Below are 18488 nucleotides of genomic sequence, written 5' to 3'. Positions count from 1 at the left end.
ATGATGATTTCACAGAGAAGAAGACTGAGAACAGAAGGGATAAGTACCATAGCTGGGATGTGGACATAGGTATCAGCTGTGCTCTGCTCCTGAGCAAACATGCATTCCCTTGCTGTTTTATTGCTAGTGTCTACTTTCATAACGCTTCCCGACCCACAGGAGTTGTTCCTATCCATTGTCTTCCGTTGACATGGCCACCGCTTGGCAGTTCTTTGAATTTTGGTTTTTTGGAGCAGCCCAGAAGGCCCCTGATCATTCTGTATGCGTGCGTTGCTTTTCCTAGAATGTATGAGCTGAGCTGCTACTTGCCACAAGAGAAAGACCTGAAAATCTCTGTCTACGATTATGACACCTTCACCCGAGATGAGAAGGTGGGAGAAACCATCATTGACTTGGAGAACCGCTTCCTTTCCCGGTTCGGCTCCCACTGCGGCATTCCCGAGCAGTACTGTGTGTAAGTTCCCCATGAGTAGAGGTGGCTGCTGTGCCTGAGGCTCACTCCCGGGGAGACGGCAGGGCTCTGCCTCCCCTCAGTGCCTTGCTTCAGTGTGTGGATCTTTTGGCCCATCCACTGTCATTTTCGACAGGATTATCTGAGGACAAATCAGGGCAACCACATTGCCTCATTCACACCATAGTTTGTTAAGTGGTAGTGTCTGGAGCAGTGCAGTGCCTGTAGGTGACACTGCTACTTACAGCACTGTTGGTGCTCAGAGAACCAGTCCCCTCTCCTGTGCTTGAGTTCCTGGATGCCAGGGGCTGGGGCTCACCAGGTGTCATGGCAAGAATTCTCTAGTCTTTAGAAATAAGGATTGATTATTAACTACCAGTTACACACACACACACAAACACACACACCCCAAGGATTCTACAATATCTAATGTCCCCTGCAGCTGACCAGTGGCCATCTAAGCATCCAATGAGACATGCCAGTTCTAGTGTTTTATTCTGTCTTTATGACTGTGGTGATCCCAGGTTGCTCATTTTTGTTGAGGGGAGAACTGAACACAAAGCAATAAGCTTGATGAGTAAATATGTGGGCTTTACACCTCTGAGATAGGTGTACAGTGGGTAAAGTGGGTAGACATGTCCCGCCCGATTAGAGGGGTATGCTCAGAAATGTGTGCGTTTGCGTGGGACAGTGTGCTCCTGGGGCCCCCAGTAACTCCAGGACCTGTGGTCTTGTCCACAGTTCTGGAGTAAACACCTGGCGAGATCAGCTGAGACCAACACAATTGCTGCAGAATGTAGCCAGATTCAAAGGCTTCCCACCACCAGTGCTTTCAGAAGATGGAAGCAGAATCAGATACGGAGGACGAGATTACCATCTGGATGACTTTGGTGAGTGCAGAGCTGTGGGCCGTCAGCGCAGTATCATAACCCGTTTTTGTTGCTGCATTTGGAGGAGGAGTAGGAGCCAAGGCAGCACCCTGATGATGTCATGTGAGACTGTATGTCTGACCTTACCAGAACAGAAATCACAACAGGGCCAAGTTGTTTGTCCATCGGGTATCACAGTGGACACCTCTTCTTATCTGTCCTTTGTTTCACCTGTTCTTTTCGGATCATAGTCATTTGAACTTTAAAGCTCTAGTAATTAGCCAATTCTCCTGTAATACATAATTAGCTTAAAAATGCTTCAATGGCAGTGAAAGAAATTCTATCCCAAAGAGACGCCATCGTAATTGGCAGTGGTGGTGCATGCCTTTAGTCCCAGCACTCTGGAGGCAAAGGCAAACAGAGTTCGAGGCCAGCCTGGTCTACAGAGTGAGTTCCAGAACCTTTCTGGCAGGGCAGCTTCTGGGTCCACAGGCTCCTCACAAGAAAAGCAACTTCCCTCAGAGAGAGTGACCCAAGAGAACCAGACTGAAGATTCCTGCCTTCCAAGCTTAGCCTCAAAACAAAACAAACAAAAACAAAACAAAACCCACACAATCTCCTTTCTCTTTTTTCTGTTTTTACTCTGTCTGCAGATTAAAAAGTAAAAGATACAGAATGCACTTCTTCCTGGGAGAGATGTCTGAGAACTGGGGGGACCACGGTTTTAAATGCCGCAGTAGTACTTGTGGCTATAAGAGACGAAGTCTCACATCTCAGTGCCTTAAAGTGCATTAGAAGCATAGGGTGGCCTTCCATCAATGCAAGTGCATCATGGCCTGAGGGCACTTTCCTCTTACAGCTCTGCTATTCTTCAGTGTGATAATCTAGGCTTTTATTTTCCTCCACGTCCATACGAGAAAGGCTCAGATTGGATCCTATGCAGAGGGCTGAGTCCAGAGGTGACACACGCCATTCTATTCATGTTATCTTCTAATTGAACTTGGCCTCATGGCCACATCTGACTAGTTGCCAGGGAGGCTAGGAAATAAGATAGTTGTGAGCCTGTGCTACAAAAGCCAATGTGGACTGCACTCATCCATGCTAGTGTACTCTGGTCTCTGCTGTTGGCAGACTGCAAGGTGGTGTGAGCCTCAATAGCGAAGGACACATAGTCAAATGCTCTGTGTATCAACTTCATCATTCATACTTCCATACTGACATTGTACCATACTGGTAATGCCTGCCCATTTTTATAAAGTTTGGCATCACGAAGCCATGCTGCAAGCTGCTAGGAGCCATCTGGCTGCACTGTTTCTGATAGTCCCTCCCTATCCCAATTCTACTTTGCATTCCAGAAGCCAACAAAATCCTGCACCAGCACCTTGGGGCCCCTGAAGAGCGTCTTGCCTTGCATATTCTCAGGACCCAGGGACTGGTCCCTGAGCATGTGGAGACAAGAACTTTGCACAGCACCTTCCAGCCCAACATTTCCCAGGTAAAGAGGAAGACCCACCACCCACTCCTCCAATGCAGCGACAGTCACTGATGGATGGTTTACCTCTTGAAATATGTCTGAGTCCATTTAGATACACAAGAAACAAAAAAGAAACTCAAACTAGCTTCATCCCAAAGGAATCTATTGCAAAGATTTTCAAGGATCTCATTAAATCCTGACAAGAGTTTATCTACGATTCTGAACAAACTCAAGCCAGGGTCTGCCCTTGTCTTTGTCTCTGTTCCTATTTCTGGTTCTATTTAATTCTTTCTCTTGCTGTTGCTACCTTCCTATGAGCCTGAATACTACATCGGGCTCCTATGTACTTACTTCTGTGTTGTATACTCAGGGATTGGTTGTCCCAATGTGGCCCGGTTGTCCTACCAATGGAGCAACCAGCTGTAACCAGGAGAGGAGACAGAGCTTGGCCTGGCTTGGGGGAGAGGTGCCATCGGAGTCTAAAGAGTCAAGGAAGCAGGAGCACAGTGCACAAACAATAATCAAAGAGACTCTGTGCACAATGACAGGGTCAAGTCAACTCCCAGAAAATGGGGCTCAGTTTCCGAAAAAGCAAAGCAAGACATTAAATGACAAATTAATCCATGTAGAAGCTTGTTACAGTAAGAGCTTCCAGGCTGTGCCCACTGAGGTTTAGGTACTAGCGGTCTGGGGTAAGGCCAGGAGTATGGATTTTATTACACACCTCAGGGGCTCTGATATAAGTAGCTAGGGACTCACACTTTAACAAATATTAATTTACTACAAGCAAATGTCACCAATGCCTACATAAGATTAAGACATACTTATCACTCAGAAGTGGCCTCGGCTTCTAGGTAATTTTCTCACATCTTGCTTTTATCCTGTGCTATACTCAATTTCTTCTTGTTCTATTCCTTCTTCTTTGTCCTCAAAACCTGTTTATCCTCCTCTCTTTCCTCCCACCCATCAGTCATAGATGGAGTCTCAAGACTTGACAAAGTCAGGAAGATTTCTCCCTGAGAAAGTACCAGCCTGTCTTTGCTTCTGCCTTGCTGTCTGTGGATTAATCTTAGGAGACGCCTGGATGCTCAGTGTCCTGTGGTGTGCCTGATGTAGAGTGGAGCCCTGAGCCTAGAGATTAGCTGGAAAGGAGTCAGGATCATAGTCAAATATATTCCCTTTCAAGGGTTCCAGGTAATTCATTTTGATCACCATGCATTAGGAAGCCAATCCAGTGGTTTCCTTGGCAAACTTCTCAAAGAACAGTCTATATTTGTCTGAAGGCAGAGTCCATACAAGATCCAAAAATAATGTAGAGACTATAAATTGATTTGAATGGTTGAATAGATGAAAAAAAAAAAAAAACTGGCACTCATAACCTGTCCGGAAAGACATTCCAGGGAAGTAGATAGCTCAGTCCATATCAGGACATGGCCTCATCAAGATGGCAGCCCAAGTGCCAATCCAGTCTCTGCCTATAAGCCCCTGTGGGGGGACATGGGGCGGTGACATTGCTAACACAGGAAATCCTTACTTTCTGGAAACTATATCATTGTTTTAGCATCTCCTTACAGAATTGTGCTGTCTTTCTTTTAGAGGGCTAATTGCTATTTTATTACTCTGTTTTTTTTTTTTTTAACCTTTTGAGGTAAGTGGAAAACCCATTGGGATTGAGACTGTATTAGGTAAGCAATGTGACACTGGATAGAGTGGTAGCATGAGGGAAAAAGGACCCAACTTTGAGGTAGGCATGGGGACTGTACTATCAGCAGTTGGGTTAGTAATAGGAATGCCTTCGTTTCTTTAATGAAGGCAATTTCAGACCATGATACAAATGGATGAATGCATCTATGTCACTCTTGGATGAGAATGGAAAAGTGAGTAGTCTAAATGTCATTGTAGACAAACTTGGCCTTGGCTAGCTCTCTTATCCACCTGTGGCCTTCCATGTAGAGTAATAACAAACATAGAGAAACTGCTTTTATAGCTCTGTGGTAGAGGGCTCTCCTAGCATGTGGAAAGCCCTGTAGTCCATGTTCAATGCTGCCAAGAAAAAGAAAAACTGTGATTTCTCTCATATATGACTCCAGTCTTTTTTCTTTTGTGTATGGTTTAGGGAAAACTTCAGATGTGGGTGGATGTCTTCCCCAAGAGCTTAGGACCACCAGGCCCCCCTTTCAACATCACTCCCAGGAAAGCCAAGAAGTGAGTAAGCCCAAAGCCCTGCTTCCCTGCGGTGGGGACTCTGCCCAGGTCTGAAGGAAGTCTACTTCCAAACTGTACATTGTTTTCAGGTACTACCTGCGTGTGATCATCTGGAACACCAAGGATGTTATCCTGGATGAGAAGAGCATCACCGGCGAGGACATGAGTGACATCTATGTCAAAGGGTGAGGACAGTAAGCAGAGACTTCCACAAGCTGGGGAATGAGCCAAGTCACCACTGTTTGAGGTGCCCACTGAAGTGTTCTCAGTTACCGGAAGCTGCTATTTCCAGTATGATATGCTTAGGGAGTTCCAGGAAAGCAAAATGCAGAAGGGACAGAGGAGAAAAGAAAATGCTGTCTAGACTGCGTCTATGGGCAGGGTCAGTCTCAACTATAAGAACTAATCAACCTCACTCCTCTATCTTTAATTTTTTTTTTCCTAAGCAGAGCTATTTCTGAGATGCCTTAGCTATATAATTTCAGAGTTGTCTATAATATACAGACAGACTAAACAGACAACTGGCCTCAAAAAAAAAAAAAAATAGTGAAAAAGCTGGATGTGTTGACACACTCCTGTAATCCCAGTACTCAGGGAGGCAGAGGCAGGTGGACCTCTGTGAGTTTGAGACTAGGCTGGTCTACTAAGCGAGTCCAGGACAGCCTTGGATACACAGAGAAACTCTGTCTTGAAAAACAAAACAAAGCAAAACAAAAACCCAGTAAAGATCCCCAAATTTCCTTCCTTTACATTTTATTGTCTTTAGCCAATGTTTGTGGAAAAGTTGGCAGCACTGACAGGGTTTTAAGAAATAATTCACCCGCTGACATTTGCTGTGTGTCTTCATCCAATATAAAAAATATCATACTTACTGCTTTTTACTTGTATAATTCGATCTCAGGTGGCCTGTGCCGATGTTGGTTTCTGCTGTGCTCTGCTCATAGGTGCAAAGATGCTGAGACCGGCACCACATGGTGGTTAAGCAGCCAGGCTTTGCAGCCAAACCCTCTGTGTTAAAATCCTGGCATTTTTCCTGCTAGTTAGGGAACATCAGACACTCGCTGTTACTCATCTATGCAATGGAGATAATGACAGTGCTACTTCCTGGAGAGAGCCAGAAGATTCCATTACTCAAAGCATGTAGGGATAGCACCTGGCAGCCTGGTATGCATTACATGGGTGTTAGAATTATTGCTATTCCACACGGAGCAAGTTCTTCCTTCATATGTAGAAGATGCGACATGTTGAAATGTAATATATTCGTCAGTGAGAACAAAGTTTCCCTCACGATCCCTAGTGAACTTCAATCAAAACCTAAAGACCTAATGACTATGATTTAGACTCATTGTAAGCTTCATCAAGGTCTTCATTATTATTTGGCATTTCAGGACTTTATTACCATTCCCCCAGGAAAACTAATCCCAGATAATTATAGCTATGCAAATTTACTTGACTATCATAAGAATTTTTTTTTTTCAAATCAAGGGAACAAACTGAAGCCATGATTGGGCTGAGAGAAAGCTAATAGAAGAGTAAAACTCAACCTAAAGTAGCACGTAAAGTCTGCAGTTACAATCTGAATACCCGCTGGGAGCTCAGTTTACCTAGCTTGAGAATCTAGGGCTTTGCTGCTGTTCGTTGCTGGCTTGCTTATTAGTTTGTCTTTGAGATGGGATTTCACACAGCCTGGGCTGGCCTCAAACTCCCTATTAGCCAAGGCTGGCTTGGAACTTCTGACCCCTCTGCTTCTGCCTCCCAAGTGTTTAGGATTACAAATGTAGACCACCAGCTGGGCGTAGTGGTATACACTTTTGGTCCCAGGACTTGGGAGGCAGAGACAGATGGATCTTTGTGAGCTCAAGGCCAGCATGGTCTACAGATCAGGTTCTAGGACAGCCAGATAGTTCTACAGAGAAACCCCGTCTCAAAACAAAACAAAATGGAAATAAACAAAAACAAAATAAATAAGTATAGACCGCTATGATAGGCTGAGACTGAAGCCAGGCAAGCACTTTACCAGCTGAATTATATCCTCAAGCCCTACAAATCAGGGCTTGATCACCAGAGCTGCAGAGAGGGAGAGAGATCTAAATATTACATGTGAAAACACGAGTGATGATAATTATAATGCCTAACATGACACATGTTGATGTTGTATACGAAGTCATCCATGCTTGCACACAAGCACATGCAACTAAAGGCATTTGTGTAGTCAACATATCTTAGAACTAAAACAAGAGAAGGCCCCCCCCCCCCCCCAAAAGAGGAAAAACTCAAGAGACTGAGAAGTCTTGGGTCAAATGATGGTGAAGATTTAGGGCTAGGTCAAGAGGTAGAGTTACTAGGCTCAGAGTCAAAAAAAAAAAAAGAAAAAAAAAGTGAACTCTCTTCAGTAAGTTAGTCTAAAAGTTAACAGTCAGAAAGAACCATGGTGGGCAGGAGGATGGAGAGGATGATGGTGGGACACGGGGAGAGAGGAGGAAGGGGAAGGGTTGAGTACAGGGATGTTGGTGTGGGTGTGTTCCTGAGACTCTGGCCATTGAATTACAGACACCCAGCCTCAGGGATCTTCCGACTGATTCACCTAGTCAATTAACTAGCAAAAAAATAAATGCTCTGGTTGGTAGTTGACTGATAATGCCATTGTCACCAACAATAGGACTTAATGTTAGAAAATGGCATTATCATTCCCACAGACTTCCGAAGGAGGCCACCAGATGTGGACTTCGAATTAGACCAGCCTGGGGGACTAATACTCCATTCTGTTGATGACTGGCCACATGACCTGCTGTGAATCTTCTATCACCTCTGTAACTCCATTTCCTCATCTGTAAGATGCAAATGGTTGTGCAGCTATTGGGAGGAATGGGATGACACTGTACCTAGTTCATCGGTAAAACTATAAGACAGGGATGAGGGTCCGCTTCCCTGAGTGGCGATCTCGAACTCTGTCCTCACAATGACTCACCACAGGCAGAGAGGACAGCTGCTTTGCAGCCAGGCTCTCCACTCTCTGTGGGTCTAGCAATTGGTACTTTTCAAAGTTTCTCAAGTGATTGTAATGTAGTCCTACCACCCCGCCTGTTGAAAAGTACCAATTGTTTTTCCATTTTGTTTTATCTTGTGATTTATTTTTCTTAAGACACAGTTCCTCTGTGTAGCCCTGGCTCTCCTAGATCTCGCTTTGTCAACCAGTGTGGCCTCGAATTCAGAGATCCACCTGCCTCTGTCTCCCAAATCCTGTAATTAAAGGTGTGCGCCACCACACATGGCTGAAAAGTCTATTCTTAATTTCAAACCAGAGGCAAGCAGATGTGACGGCAGCTTCCTTCCGCACTCCATCAACACACAGTTTATCTTCCAGCCACTCCACGCCAGGCACAAGGAAAAGAAAATGTTTCCAACAATACGAGTTAAGATCCTGTTGGCGAGAGGGCAAGTCCTCAGCTAGGCATCTAGAAATAACAGCTTGCCTCTTCCTTGCCCGTCTCATTAATGAGATCACAGCGAATTTTAAGAATAATAAAAAAGGAAGCTGCAAGATTACTGCTAGGTGCCTCTTTTTGTTTGCTTAAGTAAAGTATGTGGAGGGAATTGCTAACGTTTTGAGCTAACTTGCATTCGCTGAGCCTACCAGCCCTGATGATAGACGCTAATGAGTCATAGTTGCGAAGCCCAAAATCATAGCCAGCAAGCTGCAGCTTACCCAAAATAGAAGCTACATTGTTGATGATATTTCCCAGAAATTTTCACCTTAGCCCAGCTAACTACAGTCTAAAGGGTTTCCTGCTTTGGTTTTAAAGGAATCCTATTTTATTTGGCTCCAAGCTGGGTTGGATGCAACCAAGTGTCTCCCCTTCATAAATCAGCCCCAGCCTGGGGATCACTGGACGCTGCCCAGAGAAAATGCATCTCTTCTGCTCTTCTCACGCCCTAATCACTGCAGCTAGATCCCTTGTCAATCACAGTGAACTGAGTCTGTTTGCCTCCGCTCTACAGCTGGATTTCCGGCAGCGAAGAAAACAAACAGAAAACAGATGTCCACTACAGGTCCTTGGACGGCGAAGGCAATTTTAACTGGAGATTTGTTTTCCCATTTGACTACCTCCCCGCTGAGCAGCTCTGTATAGTCTCTAAAAAAGTAAGCCCTGAAAGATGTGGGAGTGGGCGGGATGTGGGCATAACGGGTCTGCTCAGAAACTCAGAAGAGGTCAGGGCTGCTTGGGACCTGGGAGGTCACTGACTCCAGGTCCCTCTTGTACAGAGAGGGAATCTGAGACCCACAGAGGGGTAAAGCCTTGCCCGTGCTCACACAGCTATGACAGGTATTTATTTGAGTGTTTAGGGCTGTGAAGAATGCAGCTTCCTTTCTGCTAACCTACTGGCAGCAAGGTGGACAGAAGAAAGGCTTTCTTTTATCACTGTACACGTGTGTTCTTTATGGAATGAATAGACGGTTATTCTTCGTCTTAGGCCAAACACAAGCCAAAAATTAAAGGTGAGGTACCCCCTTTTTTTTTGCTTCCTTTGTTAAGCCTCAGGATGTGTGTTCCCTCACTCAGAAACACTTCTAGGAAGGTTGAGGGCCCCAGTGGACTTAATTAGAAAAAGCTTTCAGTTATAGAACTTAGACCAAAAATGTGAGTTATCGGTTCTCATTCCTAGCAAGTCCAAGGTTGGCCCCTTTTAAGGATGTCTGGAGCAACGTCGCTGGAGGTTGAGCCCACATTCTCTTCCCTCTGCTCTCTGTCCTCCATGGACCTCACTTCTAGCCAGGCTCTTCCCTGGAGGAGGAGACACGGTAGCCAGCAACTCACGCCATCACCTATGTTCCCAGCAAACCCCAGCACAAGTAGAACTGAGCCACAATGGGACCAGCCAGCATTCTAGAACTGGGCCCCGGGGTCTCTGCCCATTCAGAGACTTGTGACCCTCCCTGAACCAACCACTGGCTCCCAGAATGCAGTGCTCAGGCCAGGCCCTGGGATTAGAGATGGAGTCAGTCTTTGTCTCCTCCACTATCCCACCCTCAATCCCACTCCAGTTCCTGCCCTGACCCCACCAACTGGGGAAGGAAGAGATCTCCAAGGAAAGTCTAGGGCCTGGAACCTTAGTAGACCATCCCATGATCCCTACAGGTCTTCTGTCCCATCCCTACCTCCCATATCCCATCAGTCAGCCATACCTCTATCGCGTTGCCTCCCTATACCCTACAAGAACCTACCTGCCCTGAGTCCCTTTGCCCTCTGCTGGCTCTATCTACTGTGGGCACTGTAGTGAGCACTTTGCCTATGCCGGGTAGAATGGAGTCTACACGGGGTACTTTCCAGAAGTTCAGAGGCTCAGAATGGTGTCAAATTGTGCCTCCTTTCAGAGAGTGAAGCAGAGAAGGACAGAGATGAGGTTATTGGGGGTCAGATAGGACCTGGGATATAGGTGTTTTCCTTTTTAGCCACATCTAAGGCTAGACCTCTCCTCCCTCGGTGGTGCATAGAACATGGCCCCACATATAGAACAAGTCAGAGACTAGCTGTGTGGGCTTCCCAGGGCCCCTGGGACCCCAAAAAAGAGAACCTTCCAAGAATATAAAAAGTGAGACCCAACCCCATGATCTTCTTTCAAATTCCTGGTCTGCCCAGGCCGGAGGCACTTAGGTGTAGCTGGCTGTAGAGGTGTATTCTTAAGGAATGTCTGGGCAGAAGTAGGGAGTAGAGGAGAGCACTTGGTCCTCTGTATCTCTCCCTTCAGTGTGAAGGCTCGGAGGTGGCCACAAGTCTATCAAAGTGCATGGCGCTTTTCAAAAGCTAAAAGTTCTAGGACATCTTAACATCTATACTGAAGCACAGGTGGACTCTGGGTCTCAGATTAAAGCCACTGCATGTTAAGTGAGACTGTCAATCAAACCTTGGAGACGAGGGTGGGGATTTGCTCCACAATGATGACACTGAGGGCTGGCCTAGAACACCTGGAGTCACTGTAGTCTTCAGGGGGACAGTTAAGCTCTCCCCACTCTGCAGGCGTGGCAGCAGGAAGTCACACTGATAGGAATATGGTGAGAAACCTGCTGTTTGGGAACTGCCTGGAACATCCTTTTCGTCCCCCCAGCTGGTGGCCTTGAGACTTCCTGTGGAGCCTGGTGGCCTTCCAAATACGTGGAAGGAAGGGGCAGGCTGTCCTACAGGGTGTGGAGGGAGAGGCCTCAGTTTCCTTGCTGTGTCTGTGGCTGAAAGTCGGTCTTTCAGGGTCCACTGACCCAGATCATGTGAACCATTCATGTCTCTTTTCATTTTAGGAGCATTTCTGGAGTATTGACCAAACAGAATTCCGAGTGCCCCCTCGACTGATTATTCAGATATGGGACAATGACAAGTTTTCCCTGGATGACTACTTAGGTATTGCTTGCTTACCTTCCAATCGCCCCTCTAACACTGCACCTGGAACCACTGAAAGCAATTCCAATTTGGAAGCAGTTGGTTTCTTCCCTAACACCTGTAATGGGGGAGGCAGGGCACGTGTCCTCCAAGCTGCATGGTCCACTTGTGAATGTCACCCCTCTTCCTGGGCCCCACTCACTCTAAGGCCTCATTAATAAGCTGAAAAGGCAAGTACTTGTGTTTGCCTAGCATGTACAAAGCCATGGGTTCAATCCTCAGGACTGCATAAACAGGTGCTACTCGAGACAGGAGGCTCAGGAATTCAAGGTTAACCCTGGCCATACAGTGAGTTAGAGGCCAGCCTGGTCACAGAGAGACAGCCATGGCTCTGCCTGCATTTCCAAGCGTCTCTCTCTCTCTCTCTCTCTCTCTCTCTCTCTCTCTCTGTACTTAGGAAGTCATTCTCACCAGCCGTCTCCTCACTCTTACCAGTTACTAAGGTCCCCTATGTCTCTTTGTCCCCTACTTTCTCACACTATTTTTGTCCCTAAGTCCACCATCCTCTGGCCTTGGGTCATCCAATGCATACACCCTACTTAACTTCTCCACTTCTTGGCTTACTCTCCCTTCCACATATTCAATCTCAGCTTTCCCAGAAGGTCTCCTGGCTCTTCTGCAGCCCTACCTCCCCAGTGATGCATGCACTGCATGCACTTCAACTAACGGTGAAGTTCAACTTTGACCCATCACCAACCTACACATGGCTCCTAAACCAGGGAATATAAGCCAGCCTCTCACAGCCCTTCACAAAGACCTATATGAAACTATTCAGGGGCCGGAGAGTTAATGCCTGCTCACGACCCACAGCAGAGAGTACGTCTCTCCAGACACCCTGCGCCTGGCTGGGATTTCTCATTTCCTGATGGGGATTTTTCTGTTGAGTTATGTTCTTTCAAGCTCCTGTTTCTGGGGTCACTCCAGGAGAGAGCTGTACCAGAATGGTTCCAAGGACCATCCCATGCTCCAAGCACCTGATTGTCTTCCCCCTAAAGGCAGCTCAAAACCACAGCTAGTACTCTTAAATACAAAGGCCCTGAGTTCAGTGGAAAGTTTTGTGTGTAGATGTTTAATTGCTTGGGATTTATAGAAGAACTGTTTATGCTCACATCTTTGAGAAAGGAAACATGGAGTCCACCGTGAGACACTGAGCAGTCAACAGCTATTTCTTCTGCCATCTCCCATCCTCTCTGGAAAGAACTTAAACATCGAGCATGATCCCTTTCGCTAACTCACCACCTGTTCAAAATCACTGTCTGTTTCCCCCACACTAGAACATTCTGTTCGCCTAAGAACAGTGGCTGCGCCGCTCGAAGCTTATCTGGACCTTGTATTGTGTTCTTGGCTAGGTTTTCTGGAACTTGACTTGCATCACACGATCATGCCAGCCAAGTCGTCGGAGAAGTGCAATTTGGACATGATTCCAGACCTCAAAGCCATGGACCCTCTTAAAGCTAAGACTGCCTCGCTCTTTGAGCAGAAGTCCATGAAAGGATGGTGGCCATGCTATGCAGACAAAGATGGCTCCCGTGTGATGGCTGTATGAGTGTTTTCTAGCTGGGGGTCATTTCTATTCCTTATCAGTAGATTTACTCCAAGTATGATGAGATGCGGATAAATATAGAAGACACTGTGAACTCATGCTTGGAGTTGGGGGAAGGGCATGGGTTGGAATGGTCAAAATCCAGGAGCCAATTGGCAGCACTTGCATTTCCTTAGGGCTCCTTTATAGAGAGGCTACTTTATGCTGAGCGTTCAGAGTAGGAAAAGGAACGCCCAGTGTGAGTGCTGAAACGAAAGCCATATTTTACAAGCATCTTGGAGAATTGAAAATAAGCTTTGGAAAGAAACAGCAGTGTGGGTCGCCGTGTTACTCTACCACTACCTCCCACAGTATGGATCGTTACTAGCTAACATTTGTGAGCCAAGTAACTGTCTCAAGTGTGTGATCCCATTACTGAAACAGCTTACCAGTCCGTATTCATTGCATATTAGTGAAGTTTAGTGTGCGGTATAGTATGCGCTGATTAAATTCCACCTCCATTTTCTACCCTAATCACCACACACCCTTCCTAGTCTTTAGGCTGCATTGTGGGGGCCGTGCTTTCGCATGTAAGAGCATGTGCTGCTGTCTAACTCAACGCCAGAAGTTTCCAGTTCTTTGTTCTCTACCCTGTCTTCAGGACACCATTGATGAACTTTCTGTCACCGTAGAGATTAGTTTTCACACTTTCTTATTGGATTCTGCTGACAGGCCTGTGACAAGTAGTCTAAATCCTTGTTTTATGGATTTAAGCAAAGATGAGAGATGAAGCTTCTTGCAGGGTCAGGCATCCAGTTTCAACTGGCTTATAAGCAGAGGTGCTGCCCAGGGCCCTCCACCTAAATGAACCTCGGTGTCAGGGTTTCCCAAGTTATTGGAGATCTAGATTTTAATCTCTGCCCTTTGAAGGCAAAGGCAGACCAGATCTCTGTGAGTTCGAGGCCAGCCTCTTCCCTTTTTTTTTTTTTTGGCTATTAGATCTTTTTTGACCTTAATGTCCTCATACACAAATAGAGACAGCAACACCTCTTTGAAGACGCCATGAGTGTCCCACAGGTTATGCACACAGAGCACTTCCCTGTGTGGATTCAGCACGCAGGGATTTGTCAGCAGAGGGGCAGCCTCCATCTGCTCACCGAGGCAGCTAAGACACCTTGAGTTCCTACTAAGCACAAACTCCACCGCACACAGTAGGGCTGCAGTAGAAGCAAGAAGAGACATAGGCCCATCTCCTGGAGCCTCCAAAAATGCCCAGTGTTGTTCTTAGCAGTCGAGTTACAAAGGAAGTGAGAAAGGAGGCAAGGAGATTGATGTGGGAATGCTGAGAGCACGGGGATGCTAAAGAGGGCGAGTCCAAGGGGGGAAAGCAATTTGTCCGCTCAGCTTCCCACATGGAGTGGGGTTAGAAACACATGGGAGAGGAAACGGGAAGAAACCCCTGGAGGAAAATTTGAGGCAAATCTAAGGATTGTTTTACAAGAATAAAAATCGTGGCTTGGGGAATATTCCTTGGGTTGAAGTGAAAATATTTGTGAAACGTGATGTCATGTGTTTAACCTGTTCTGCTTTGCCAAAGGGGAAAGTGGAGATGACACTAGAGGTCCTCAACGAGAGAGAGGTAGACGAGAGACCAGCCGGGAAAGGGCGGAGCGAACCCAACATGAACCCCAAGCTTGACCCACCAAAGTGAGAGGCCTTCTTTGTTCTCTATGTTGTCTGGTCCCCAAACACCTGCAGTCTGAAAGCCCCTTCCAATTGGTTTAATGGGCTGGATTAGGTATCAGCCTTTTAATTTCGTCCATGGTAGGCTGTGGGCGATGGCGCGGTAGTGGCTGTGGTCTCCTTTTAACCATTCTTCTCCATTAACGTTAAACCAGAGTTTGACATCCTCCGCATCTTAAGGAACTGGCATGGGGACCTGAGTTATTCTCAGCCAACTATGGATGCTATAACAAAAGAGGCATACCATAGGAGACTGGGAACGTGGTGGGGCACGGTAGGAAAAAAAAAAAAGAGGCTGAAATCGACAGCTGAATTGTATCTTGCCCCAAACTTATTAATTCACTATTCCTGAGCTGCTACACTCTGGTAGACAGTCCCTCTCGAGTTAAGTAGGGAAACTATGTCTTGCGTTGCAGCCGGCCGGAAACGTCCTTCCTCTGGTTCACAAACCCGTGCAAGACCATGCGCTTCATCGTGTGGCGCCGGTTCAAGTGGGTGATCATCGGTCTGCTTCTGCTGTTCATCCTGCTGCTCTTCGTGGCTGTGCTGCTGTACTCACTGCCGGTAAGGAAGCCCAGGGCTCAGCAGCAGTGGCCCTGTGGTCACAAGCCTTCTGCTTTTGAAAACTTTTAACAGAGTCTGGTGGTGGAAGTTACATTTTTGGGTTTTTAACAAGTTACCAGTAGCTGTTAATGGTGTTAAAACAAAACAAAACAAAAACAAAGACAAACAACCACAAAGCCCTACTACCTTTGAGGATTCTAGGAGAAATTCCCCAAGGCTTTATCAGTATTTATCTAGATTCTGGGCAGTGTTTCCAGATGACTTACTGCCTTCACGTGTGTGTGTGTGTGTGTGTGTGTGTGTGTGTGTGTGTGTGTGTGTGTGTGTTACACATATGTATGCAGCTCTGACTGTACTCACTCATGCATATATGTACAAAGGCCAGAGGTCAATGTCAGGTGTCCTGCCCCATCATGAGAGTCTGTCACTAACCGAGAGCTTATTGTCCCTGCTAGGATGGCTAGCTGGGGAACACTGAGATCTGCCTGTCTCTGTTGTCTGTGTACTAGAGCTACTGTGCCCTGATAATATGTGGGTCCTGGGGATCTGAACACAGGTCTTTGTGCTTATAGGACAAGCACTTTACCCACAAAGCCATCTCCCCAGCCCCCTGCCATCACTTTTCTTGTTCCAGACGATCATGTAAGCAAACTTCTGGTGTACTAGATACTGGGGATCCCCAAGGTCTCAACGAACCCCACACTCCATCCCAGAGAGTTACTGCTTTTGCCTCTCTGAGTACTTCTGTTCATGTTTTGTCTTTCAAAATCTTATTCTCTGTGGCCCATATCACATATCTCAGTTCCCGTAGTTATAAACGAGAGTCCAAATGCATTGGTGCTGTACTTTTATTCCTCCGTACTGGCACAAACCATTCTGGCATTGTGGGCAGGAAGGTCTTAGAGAGCTAGGAGCAGTTGCCTTTAGAAGCATCCCAAAGGCTTTCTCTTCAACTCACTTTCACTACGCTACAGATCTCTATGTTCTAAGTTTGGAGCCACAGCAGCACCTGTATGTATGGCTTTTGTTTCCCCCTGGGTAATATTTTCAAAATTGACTTTGATTATGTATACAGCATTTTCTAATTATAGATTATATGATCTGTCTTGACTATTTTTTTTTAAACTTCATATAGTTATTTCTTCATGATATAAATTCTATCCATGGGAGCCACTGCCTGACACTTGAGAAGATAGTGTCACCCAGAGGATGTTTACCAGTGTTTAGTGACACCTGGAACGCGATGAACACTCAATGGGTGGAGGCCAGGAGTGGCTTGGAATGCCCATTGATGCTAAATGGCAGCATGCCCCACTGAGGAGGCACATGACTATGTACTCACACTCTTTCTGTTTCTCTTTCAGAACTATTTATCAATGAAGATCGTGAGGCCAAATGCATAATGAAAGCAAAGCCTCAATCACCCAGCAATGAAAAACTCCTGCCTCACACAGAGTGATTTCAAGTCTAAGACCACCTCTGGTGACCTCACCAAGACACGCCAGCTCCTAGAGTGGCTAAATCCCAGGAGGTCAGACAGAGGCAACATTTTTATCATGTTATCTTTTAAAGTATTAAAAACTTTATTTTCTCAATTTTAAGCATACTTTCAGAGTATTTTTAAGGTGGCTGGTTCCATTTAAATTGTTTTTTATGTTCCCTCTATTCTGTGATTCAAGTTTGGGAAGTTACTTAAATGAATTTGAAATGCCTTGTATCTTAGCGTCATATATTTCCTATTTGTAATCAAGAGAAAAGACTGCATTAAAACAATAGGGAGCATTGTTACAGTAGTTCTTATTGGTGCCTGCGACCACTAATATGGTATTTTGTATGGACAAATGTCACACTTTTTGCAACCTCATTGCTGAATGCAAATAAACATATCTCACTTTGTACACATGGATGTGTGTGCTCTATTCTGACTGAGAAAGCAGGTTCAGTTTCCTTGGTCCTAGTGCTCAGTATGCCATGGCATTCCACCTGACCATAAGCCCTTTATGAGTGTGCTGCCAACTGGGGCCAGTCGGTCCAATAATAAAGCTAACACTCATGACTAGTGTTGTAACAGCCCTGCCTTTTAAATGCTTTCTGTATGTTACTTCATGAATCTCATAATTTTAAGCCAATGACACTACTAACCCCATTTTTCAGGAGAAGAAATTGAGGGTCAAAGAAGTTAAATAGCTTTTCCAAGGCCACGCAACCACCAAATGATAGTTCTGGGATTTGCAACCAGAGATTACAGATCACACACACACACACACACACACACACACACACACACACACACACACACGATTTACATGACACTTCATGAATACTAGGCAAGCAGTCTATCAACTCTTAAGATCTCTTAAACCAATACTACAGTAAGGAAAGAGAGGAACATGACAGTATGACTCCATGCCAGCACCAAAGATGGTTGACATGCCTGCAAGAACAAGTGAGACCCCTGTGTGGTCCATACACATAAGAGGAGGCCATGACGCCACCGTCACCAACAGTCCTGTTCAAACAACAGCTCAAGACCAAGGAGCAAGAAACAGTGCAATGATTCTACGTAGTTAGAAATGTAGACAGTTTACACTGCAAAGGAGACTGCTGACCTCACTGCTGGGGTGTCTCGTGGTTTTGATATTTTAATTTCCTCCAGTGTCCTGCCAAAATTCCAAGCAGTCCTGGTGTACTCCATCACAACAAACCATTAAGAAATGACAAGCCCGACTGACTTGGCATGCTTATCAGCCCCGTGTCACCAGAACTCTTCCCCAGTGAGGCTGCATGTGGCAGCCACCCTTGTGAAAGGCCGCCCCTCCCACTCACTGGCAGAATTCCTGACTGACGCTTTCTCCTAGATACCCAAGCCTCAAGTGGTTCTTCAGTGGCATGCATAATAAGGTAGTGACTTCAGCCTCTCTAGAGAAATACAGACAATAAAAGACCTAGAAATGCCTGTGCCTTTCGACTCCATAAATCCCACCCCTGAGTACTAACTCCAAGGACCTTCTTAGAAGGGTAGAGGAAGGTCTGTGTGTAAAATCCACACAACAGTGTGCTTGTTAATGGCTCCAGCTGTGAACTCTGTATCCATTATGAGGCAGTGAGTAGATAGATGGTAAAGAGCCAATATAGACTTAAGAATCTAAATTTACCTTTTCTCAGGGTGTGCACTGACATAAAATAAGGTCTCAAGGAAATTCATCAAGATGGTGCTAGCACAGTCTGT

General features: G+C 45.9%; 1 protein-coding gene across 1 annotated transcript in view; it reads left to right on the top strand.

The window, feature by feature from the left end:
* Positions 1 to 17102, top strand: part of Myof (myoferlin) — a 148228-nt gene extending 131126 nt beyond the window's left edge. Inside the window, exons 44-54 of the mRNA XM_051146405.1 lie at positions 284 to 454; positions 1193 to 1341; positions 2676 to 2815; positions 4911 to 4999; positions 5089 to 5184; positions 8999 to 9140; positions 11292 to 11391; positions 12780 to 12970; positions 14550 to 14659; positions 15112 to 15259; positions 16624 to 17102. Coding sequence (XP_051002362.1) covers positions 284 to 454; positions 1193 to 1341; positions 2676 to 2815; positions 4911 to 4999; positions 5089 to 5184; positions 8999 to 9140; positions 11292 to 11391; positions 12780 to 12970; positions 14550 to 14659; positions 15112 to 15259; positions 16624 to 16662 — 1375 coding nt within the window. The 3' untranslated portion in view covers positions 16663 to 17102. The remainder of the gene's footprint in view (positions 1 to 283; positions 455 to 1192; positions 1342 to 2675; positions 2816 to 4910; positions 5000 to 5088; positions 5185 to 8998; positions 9141 to 11291; positions 11392 to 12779; positions 12971 to 14549; positions 14660 to 15111; positions 15260 to 16623) is intronic.
* The last annotated feature ends 1386 nt before the right edge of the window (positions 17103 to 18488 follow it).

Source organism: Acomys russatus, chromosome 5 (assembly GCF_903995435.1).
Source record: "Acomys russatus chromosome 5, mAcoRus1.1, whole genome shotgun sequence".
In the NCBI taxonomy this organism is placed as follows: domain Eukaryota; kingdom Metazoa; phylum Chordata; class Mammalia; order Rodentia; family Muridae; genus Acomys; species Acomys russatus.
The sequence above is the reverse complement of the archived record's forward strand: the minus strand, read 5'-3'. Positions and strand labels throughout refer to the sequence as shown.